Source organism: Podarcis melisellensis (assembly GCF_964234715.1).
Source record: "Podarcis melisellensis genome assembly, chromosome: 4".
NCBI lineage: Eukaryota > Metazoa > Chordata > Lepidosauria > Squamata > Lacertidae > Podarcis > Podarcis melisellensis.
In genome coordinates, this window is record NC_138531.1 from 103,313,616 (window position 1) to 103,323,815 (window position 10,200).

General features: G+C 38.3%; 1 protein-coding gene across 1 annotated transcript; it reads right to left on the reverse strand.

The window, feature by feature from the left end:
- Positions 1–36: 36 nt before the first annotated feature.
- On the reverse strand, positions 37–2,403 carry LOC309369294 (uncharacterized protein). The gene is made up of 2 exons (XM_081910116.1): positions 2,222–2,403; positions 37–1,738 (listed from the first exon to the last, which is right to left on the reverse strand). The coding sequence occupies exon 2, from the start codon at positions 1,578–1,580 to the stop codon at positions 720–722; it is 861 nt and encodes a 286-aa protein (XP_081766242.1). The 5' UTR covers positions 1,581–1,738; positions 2,222–2,403; the 3' UTR covers positions 37–719.
- Between the last annotated feature and the right edge of the window lie 7,797 nt (positions 2,404–10,200).

Consider the following 10,200-nt stretch of genomic DNA (forward strand, 5'->3'; position numbering starts at 1 on the left):
TCCCCAGCCGAAACCAGGCTCACGGCGGCTAACAACAATAAAACAGTACAGCAGTACAACACAACACTCTAAAATCATTCATTATAAAATTGATTCAAATCAAACCAATGGCAACCATTGGGCCAAAGCTCCGTGAAGATTGCCGAAGGAGGGAGTCAGGCTGTGCCCTGGCCAAAGAAAGAAGAGGACTGAGAGATAAAAAAGAATCAAGATAGAATGAAAACAGAGCTAGCCACAGTAAGAGAAACTCAGAAGGATATAATCAATAATATTGCACGTCTGGAATTAAAATAAAATGACACAACGCTATGTTTGAGAGGCATTTCAGAACATTGGAATAAACAAATCAGAGTTAAAAGGAACCATGGAAAAAGAGGATAGGAAGTCAAGGAATGCTTTCTGATTTTTTGTTAATTATTTAAATTCCGGGGAAGGAAAGATTTTTCTTTGTTGTATCGTTTTTAGCTCGTTTTTCCTGCTCCACAGAGTAGGACACAAACAAATGGATTCAAGTTTTGTTTTTTTGTTTTTAAAAACAAGACTGACTAAACATGTGGAAGAACTTTTTGACAGCAAGAACTGTTAGTGGATAGGACTCCCTTGGAAGTGCTGGAGTTTCCATCTATTGAGGTTTTCAAGTGAAGTTGGATGGTCATCTGTCATGGATGCTTCACTTGCTATGCCAGCATCACATGGGGTGGAATAGATTGCACCAGGGTTCACTTCCAGCTCCACAATTCTACAATTAAGTGATTCTCCCCTGTATGAGTTCTTTGATGGGAAGTGAGAGAGGAGTTATGAGTGAAGCTCTTCCCACATTCCACACACTGATAGGGTTTCTCCCCTGTGTGAATTCTTTGATGAGATGTGAGAGAGCAGCTCTTCCTGAAGCTCTTTCCACATTCAAAGCATTTATATTGTTTCTCCCCTCTATAAATTCTTTGATGGGTATTCAGATGAGTTCTCTGGATGAAACTCTTTCCACATTCCATGCACTGATAGGGTTTCTCCCCTGTATGAATTCTTTGATGCCTAGTGAGATTACAGCTCTTACTAAAGCTCTTTCCACATTCAAAGCAATTATATGGTTTCTGACCTGTATGAATTCTTTGATGGGAAGTGAGGCTGTGGCTGTGACTGAAGCTCTTTCCACATTCCATGCACTGATAGGGTTTCTCCCCTGTATGAATTCTTTGATGGGAATTGAGAGAGCAGCTTGTACTGAAGCTCTTTCCACATTCCACGCACTGATAGGGTTTCTCTCTTGTATGAATTTTCTGATGGAAAGTGAGAGAGGAGCTCTGAGTGAAGGTCTCTCCACATTCCACACACTGATAGGGTCTCTCTCTTGTATGAATTTTATGATGGGAACTGAGATGGGAGCTATCAGTGAAGCTCTTCCCACATTCAATGCACTGATAGGGTTTCTCTCCTGTATGAATTCTTTGATGGGAAGTGAGATTACAACTCCTACTAAAACTCTTTCCACATTCAAAGCAATTATATGTTTTCTTCCCTGTATGAATTCTTTGATGGGAAGAGAGAGAGGAGCTCGTACTGAATATCTTTCCACATTCCATGCACCGATAGGGTTTCTTTCGAAAGAAATTTCTTTTATGGGAAGTGGAATGGGAGCTCTGACTGCAGCTCTTTCCACATTCCAAATTTTTACGTGCCTTCTCCACTCTGCAGATTGTGTTGTGGTCACCTTTGTTCTTGCTTTCCAATTCATCACAATCTGCAATGGAGAGAAAAAGGGATTAGAGCCTCAGGAACAAATAGAGCACATTAAATTTGTTGTAGAGAAGGCAGTTGGCTGTGTGTTTATTACCTTTGTTATCTGTAATAACCCAATGTATTTATTATTGTTTGAAGTAAGCTACTCATTTTAAGATTTTTGTACTTTTTACATTAGATTACATTGTTGTTGTAAATTACTTTTTCATGTTTATACCGTAGCACCTCAGGTTACGTAACCCTCTGGTTACGTAAACTTCAGCTTATTAAAGTGGCAAATCCATGCGCATGCGCAGAACAGTGATCCTCGGGTTGCGAAAACCTCGGGATCTGGCCGGACCTCCGGAACGGATCCCATTCGCAACCAGAGGTACCACTGTATATGTATTGGAAGCTTCCCAGATTGGCTGGGGCAACCCAACCAGATGGTCAGGGTATAAATAAAAATTATTATTATTGCTATTATTATCACTGCTAGTACTACCTGAGATTCAATCAGCCTGGCTCTTCTCTGGGGCAGATGTTGTTTGGCCCACTCATGGCATCCCCTCCATCTCCAGTGTCAGTCATCTCTCTGGTCAACCCAAGACTGACAGCAGCAAAAACAAAAACAGAAATCCTGACAGAAGCTACTTATCTATTCTAACAACTCTGAAGCCGACATTTAAGATGCCTGGGCAGTTCACATCAGCCCAACTGTGGTAGAAGGAGGCAGAAGTGGAGGAAGATTGTTCACAGAAAAAACTGTAATCTACTATTTCTTGTGGGGGTGTTAAGTTCCCAGGTGTTGTAGGGGGCGCTGTGAAATATATGAGGTTTGTCACATAGAGGTATTTCTTGAATTTCCTGGCAGATAGGACGATCCCACAGGGAGCCTTACCAAGAGAGGCCACGATCCCACAATTCTCCTCCATGACGTCCTTATGCAGAGCTCTCTGGTCAGGATCCAGCAACGCCCACTCCTCATCCGTGAAACGAACAGCAACATCTTCAAAGCACACTGGACCCTAAAAGAAAAAGGCAAATGTCCTCCTCTGAGACAGCAAAAATATAATCTGCTACACAATGCTCTGTGGTTTTCTTCCTATTAATTGCTGTGTTATTTCAATAAGATTGCTTTGCTGCACATTTTAATTATGGGCACCTATTTTAATACTTTAATTGAATTCTTTTATTCTGCATTTTAACTATGGGTATTCGTCTTTTTGCAAATAGGTGGTACTCCACCTTTTGGTTTTCAAATCATTCTGCCTACGCAAGCATTCCAGTTTGCCAGATGGAAGGGTCCACTTTCTCCTTTCCTCGTGAGTTGTTCTGTAGAGGTTCCCTTCCAATGCCCTAGAGCCAAATTCAAGGGGTTCATGGGGGCATGGAGAGGGGGAGATGAATCCTACTTGCTGTTACGATATGGATACAACGCAGCTGCAAACTGGCAGCTCGGTATTTACATCACAAGATCTGGCTAGCTATGGGAAAGAATGTTCCAGGGATTTCTCAAAGCTTTGTTCTCAGTGTAATATGAGACCTTCCTGTTGCGTTTGTAAAGGAAGTTTGAGTCACTTGCTAGGAGGAGATTGAACTGATCGGACATATTTTCTGTATAACTGAACAGTCAGAAATAAAAGGATGTAAATAGCTTTCTGACTATCTCCTTTCTCTTGCTGGTATGCAAGGAGGGAGGGGGTGTTCATTTTCCACGCTGGGAAATGTTGCCTATCAAGATTTCCCTGGACTGCGGGGATACCAGCCAGAGGAGATCACCGGTAAGAAGCTCCAGGAGCTGACTTCCGGTTGACAGCGATCCGAGCGCAAGCGGGGATTTTCCCTCTTGGGGAATCCCGGGGTTTTCAGAGGATTTGGGGGTGTCACAGGACGCAGTGACCCCTTTAAGTAGTGTCAGGAGGGTGTTCTGACACTCAGGTTCCTGCAGGCAGCTGAAACGCGAAGCACCCGGCCGTCAGGTAGCTCCTAAAGGGGTGAAGAGAACGGCGGGGGGGGAGAGCGGGCTGCAGGGAGGCCATAGCTACCTCCGAGAAACGAAGCCCTGGGCTTGCAAGGAGAGCTCTCAATTCTCGATTTGGAAGAAATTCGGACTTAATTGGATGTAAAGAAGAAATTTAAATTAAGGAAAGAAACCGGATGGAAAAAATTTAGAATTTACGAGACCGGCTTTTATCCGCAATCAGCCTAGACGCATGGAAACAGCAAAGCGATCAAAAGTGAAAGTAAGTTACCGCTTGTGGCTATTGTTTCTTCTCCCCTTCAACTGAATAAAAAATAACCTTTCTGGGACAATACAAATTAAGCAAAGAAGATTTAAAGTAGAAGGGGAGACAGAGGAAATAAGACAGAGTTATTTAAGTCCTTTTTGGAGCTCGTGAATTTGAGCTAAAGCAATCAGACTTTGGTGTCGCTGTAAAATAAAAACTGCGTAACACAAAGGGGATTTCCAGACTCCATTGTTAAAGACCTATGAATCTATGAGACTGTCTGATGTTTGCCGATGAAAGAAGATTCTTAAATTGATCTGGACTATCCATATTGGATTGGATATAATTTGGTTCACCTTTTATGGTCTATTTTTTTCTGTTGCATTTTCTTTTTACTGAAATATTTGAGCAATTTAAGACGGTGATTGTTTGGGAACTTTTGCCTCTAGTGGTCAGAAGACACATAACAACTTGTTTTTTTTCAGGACTTTTATTTTCTGATTGATAAACTTCTCATACCTAGGGGTAAACATAACAGCAAAAAATCTGAGTTTATTCAAAGATAATTATGAAAAATGTTGGTCGGAAATTAAGAGAGGCTTGGATAGTTGGTCAAAATTAAAACTTTCATTGTTAGGCCGAATAGCTGCCATTAAGATGAATGTATTGCCAAAAATGTTGTTTTTGTTTCAAACATTGCAGATTATAGACAAAACGGAGTGCTTCCGGAAGTGGCAGAAAGACATTTCTAAATTTGTCTGGCAGGGCAAAAAGCCCAGAATTAAGTTTAAGATATTAACGGATGCGAAAGAAAGAGGGGGCTTTGCCCTGCCAGACTTAAAGTTGTATTATGAAGCCGCAGCTTTCTGCTGGCTAAAAGATTGGCTACTTCTTGAAGACACAGATGTACTGGATCTGGAAGGTTTTAACAATGCATTTGGATGGCATGCATACTTATGGTATGATAAGGTTAAGATTAATAAGGCCTTTAAGGACCATATTGTCAGAAAAGCAGTATTTAATGTTTGGACAAAATACAAAGACTTATTGGAAAACAAAACCCCGAGGTGGCTGTCACCCTTGGAGGCTAAGGCCCGAAAAAGACCCAATATGGAGGCCAATTGGCCAAAGTATTGGGAAATACTAGAAAGAGATGGAGACAATTGGAAACTGCAGAGTTTAGAGAAAATGAAAGATAAAGTGCGAGACTGGTTACACTATGCTCAGATTAAAGAAGTGTTTAAGAATGATAAAAAGTTAGGATTCCAGGTGGAGAAATCGAAGTTGGAAACAGAATTGTTAGAACCTAAGACTAAGGTACTTTCAAAAATGTATAATTTGCTGCTGAAATGGAACACACAAGACGAAATGGTTAAATCGGCTATGATAAAGTGGGCACAGGATATCGGGCATAATATTATGTTTGAAGACTGGGAAAGGTTGTGGACCACTGGGTTGAACTTCACTGCATGTAATGCGCTGAAGGAAAATGTAATGAAAATGATATATAGATGGTACATGACCCCAGTTAAACTAGCCAAAATATACCATTCGTCGGATAATAAATGTTGGAAATGTAAGGAAAATGAAGGAACATTCTTTCACCTCTGGTGGACATGCCCTAAAGTGAAGGCCTTCTGGGAAATGATATATAATGAACTGAAAAAGGTGTTTAAGTACACCTTTACCAAGAAACCAGAGGCCTTCCTCTTGGGCATTGTCGGCCAGAATGTGTTAAAGAAGGATAGAACATTTTTTATGTATGCAACAACGGCAGCAAGGATACTGATCGCCAAGAACTGGAAAACTCAAGATTTACCCACTCTGGAAGAATGGCAGATGCAGCTGATGGACTATATGCAACTAGCTGAGATGACCGGCAGAATCCGAGACCTGGGAGAAGAGAGGGCTGAAGAAGACTGGAAGAAATTCAAGATTTACCTACAAAAGTATTGTAATTTGGTTGAATGTTAACAAGGATGCCAGAGTAGAAATAATCGTCTACCACTAAGCTAGATTTGAGTTTAAATATAAGGGAAATAAGGAAGGTACATATTATTTTTTTTTAAGAGAAAGGAAGAGACTCTATTTTAATGATTGAACCTAAGACTGCGAACAAGATGATAATTTGCTTGGAAACAATTTCACAATGATGTAAGTGGGAGCGGGAGACGTGAGGGAGTCCAAAGTAGCAATGAAAAGATGTTAAATAACCAATGTTGTTTTATTAAATATGCATTTGTATTGAAAAACCTTAATAAAAATTTATATATATATATAAAAAGATAAACTTCTCTTGGCTTTTTGGATTAAAAGATCTATTCGCCTATAATAAATATAAGGATTACCCTAATTGGTGGCAGAAGATTGGATTTTGACATCAACATCTTAGGAATTCTCCCTATAGCTCCTCCTGGACTCAGTGATTGGCAAGAGCTGTTCACATTCAAAACAAATATTTGCACGCTTGGATTAGCCTAATTGGTGGCAAGAAGATCTTTGTAGACATTTTCAACTGTTGGGATTCAACCTGATTCTGTTCTTTTAAAATTTATAATTTTTTATATTAATTTGGACTGAATTTGATGGATTTTGATTGGATGGAAGTGTTATTTATATGTCTGTTATAAGAATTGTTTTGGGGAAGAATACAAGTATATATTGGGGTTGGACCCACTAAAAATTGGGAGCTAGTAGGATCGACCCAACGGAAAAGGGTTTGGGTTGGAGAAATTAAAAGTGGGAGAAAATGTCTCATTTATCGAAGAAAGCTGGGGAGGGAGGAACACCGGGAGAAAGAAGAGGTTCAAAACCTGAGGCAGATTTCAAAGCCGAAATTTTAAAAATGTTTGCAGAAATTAGACAAAGTGAAAAGAACTTAGAGGATAAATTGGAACATGTAGATACTAGAACTGAGCAGGTGGATAATAAAATTGGGAAAATGGACCAAAAAATTGATGATACAGTAAAAGAATTAAAAGGCCAAATAAAAGAAGTTACTAAGAGAACACAATCTGTGGAGGAAGGACTAAAAAGGACAAAAGTGGAGATGAAAGAGGTCAAAAAGGAGGAGAAGATGAAGGCAGGAATTTCAGAAATAAATAAAACACAGGAGGAGTTATGGGATGCAATCTCCATGAACGAATTGAGACAACGGGAGGTGAATTTAAGGTTGAGAGCAGTTCCAGAGGTTTAAGGAGAAGATATTAAAGATAAATTAATAACGGAAATTGCTCAATGGTTGGAATTACAAAAAGAAGATGTAGAGAGGAAGGTTCAGAATGCATTTAGAATGAGAGTAAGGACCACCAAGTCAAGGAAGGTTACAGGAGATTGCCTGATCACCTTTAAAGACAAAGATATGAGGGACCTAATACTCCAGAAAAGTAGAGAGAAGCGATTGAACATCGATGGGAGTTACATAATTATTTTTAAAGACATACCGGTCAGATTGTTGAAACGGAGAGACCCGTATAAACCATTGGTCCAAATTCTGAAGAAAAACAAGATTGAATTCAAATGGGAATTCCCTCAGGGGATCTCTTTCGTATATAAAAGCAAGAGACACAGACTTACAAGTCCCGAGGAAACAAGTAAGTTTCAGAGACAATATAAAGAATTAATGGTAGAGGAGGAGGAAGAAGAAGGAGCAGTAGGAGGAATTGACCCGACGGGAGGAAAAATTTTAAAAGGAAAATTCAAAAAGAACAAAGAGACAGATGAGGAAGAGGAGGAGAAGGAGGAGGAAGAAGAAGAAGATGAGGAGGAGGAAGAAGAAGAAAAAGAAGAGGAATTATAAAAACGTAAGCCGGAAAAAAATTATATTTTTAATCAGCGGAAAATATGGCATTGAAATTATGGAATTGGAACATTAACGGAATAAATGATAAGAAGAAAAGGAATAACACTGAACAATATTTAAAAAGGAAAAATTTGGATATCATCTGTCTCCAAGAAACCCATGTGGCAAGAAAACAGAAAAATTTTGATCAACAATAGATTGGGAAATGAATTTATATCCTCAGACAAAGAAAAGAAGAGAGGCGTAGTTCTTTATGTAAGAAAAAATATAGAAGCTCAACAGATTTTCAAAGACGAAGAAGGAAGAATGATTGCAATACAGATCAATTGGCAGGGCGAAAATTTAAAAATTGTCAGGATCTACGCACCTAATGGAAACAAGACTGATTTTTATAAGAAATTGGAAGAAAGATTTTTTGAATACATGGATCAAAAAATGATAATAATGGGAGATATGAATGGAGTTGTATCAATGGAAATGGACAGATTAAGAGAAAAAAGTGACAGTAAGGAAGGTAAACTACCGAAGACCTTTTTTACATTGGTGCAAAACCTTAACTTAATTGACATTTGGAGACTTAGACACCCATTAGAAAAACAGTTCACATTTTATTCGGAACCAAATCAGTTCATGTCAAGAATAGATCAAATTTGGGTCTCGAATGAATTAACTACCAGAATCCAACAAATAGAAATTCAACCCAGACTAATCTCGGATCATAATCCGATAAAAATGGAGATAAAAGCTTACGAAGAGAGAACATTCAGATGGAGATTGAAAGATTACCTTTTGGAAGATAAAAAAATTATTCAAGAAGCACGTAAAAAATTGATGGAATACTTTTCAGACAACATGAATAAAGGCACAAAGATGAGTACAGTATGGGACGCAAGCAAGGCGGTAATGAGGGGATTCTTTATTCAACAGAATGCGATTAAAAATAAGAACAGAGAGAAAGGGAAGAAGGAAATTTTAAAACAAATAATGGACAATGAACAAAAGTTAATCAAAAAGCCAAACAACATCAAAATAAAACAAAATATTAAGGTTTTGCAGACACAGTTTGCTATGATCATAAACAAAGAAGTCGAATGGAACATCAAAAGATTGAGACAAAGGAACTTTGAATTCGCAAATAAACCTGGAAAATGGCTTGCATGGCAAATCAAAAAAAGGAAAGAGCAAAGTACAATTAACAAAATCATTGTGGATGGTGAGGAAATAGAAAATCCAAAAGGTATCAGAAAAGGATTCTTGGACTTTTATCAACATTTGTACGCAAAACGAGAAAAAAACAATATAAAGAAGATAGAGAAATTTCTAAAAGAAAAAAAGGTGCAAAAGATCCCGACAGAAAAGAAAGACAGACTGAACGCCCCAATTGAGAAGGAAGAGATAGTAGAAATTATAAAAGAGATGAAAAAAGGAAAGGCACCAGGACCAGATGGATTTACAGCAACTTACTACAAAGAAATGAGGGACTCCTTGACGGTACCACTTAAAGAAGTTATGAATAATATTTTGAAACAACAGGATATACCAGAAACTTGGAAAGAAGCCTTTATTACACTCATACCAAAACAAGACTGTGATCTCACACAAGTTAAGAACTATAGACCAATATCTCTGCTAAACACAGATTATAAGATTTTTTCGGGTATCTTAGCAAAAAGATTAAAGATGATATTGCAAGAATATATCCATGAAGATCAGGCAGGTTTCCTTCCTGGCAGACATATGAAGGACAATGTGAGAAATATAATAAACATTTTGGAATATTTGACTGCCAGTAATGAGAGATGAGCCGTATTAATGTTTGTGGATGCAGAGAAAGTGTTTGATAATGTTTCATGGGAATTTATGTTGAAAAATTTGGAAATGATGGAAGTGGGAAAGGACTTTTATAATGGTATAAAGGCAATTTATTCAGAACAAAGAGCAAAATTGATTGTAAACAATGTAATCACAGAGGAAGTGAACATAAAGAAAGGTACAAGACAGGGATGCCCTCTCTCACCACTGTTATTCATTATGGTTCTGGAGGTCCTACTTAGTTCAATCAGGCAAAATGAACTAATAAAGGGGGTTACAGTAGGTCAAAATCAATACAAAGTAAAAGCCTTCGCCGATGATCTGGTAATTACGGTAGAAGATCCGACAAGTAGTTTAAATGAAGTCATAAAAGAAATTGATCAATTTGGAAGTGTGGCCGGTTTTGTATTAAACAAAAGGAAAACCAAATTAATGGTGAAGAATATGGATCAAAGTTTAACAGAAGAAGTGCAAAGAGAAACAGAGATGGAAGTGGCGAAGGTAAAATATTTAGGAATATGGTTAACCCCCAAAAATATTGATTTATATCAAAACAATTATGTGTCAACTTGGAATAGTATAAAGAGAGACCTCAAAGTGTGGGGTAGGATGAAATTATCTTTTTGGGGCAGAATTTCT

Excerpts from the sequence above, each read along its gene's own strand:
- LOC309369294 (XM_081910116.1), bottom strand. The coding sequence starts at position 1,580 with ATGGAATGTGGAAAGATATTCAGTACGAGCTCCTCTCTCTCTTCCCAT.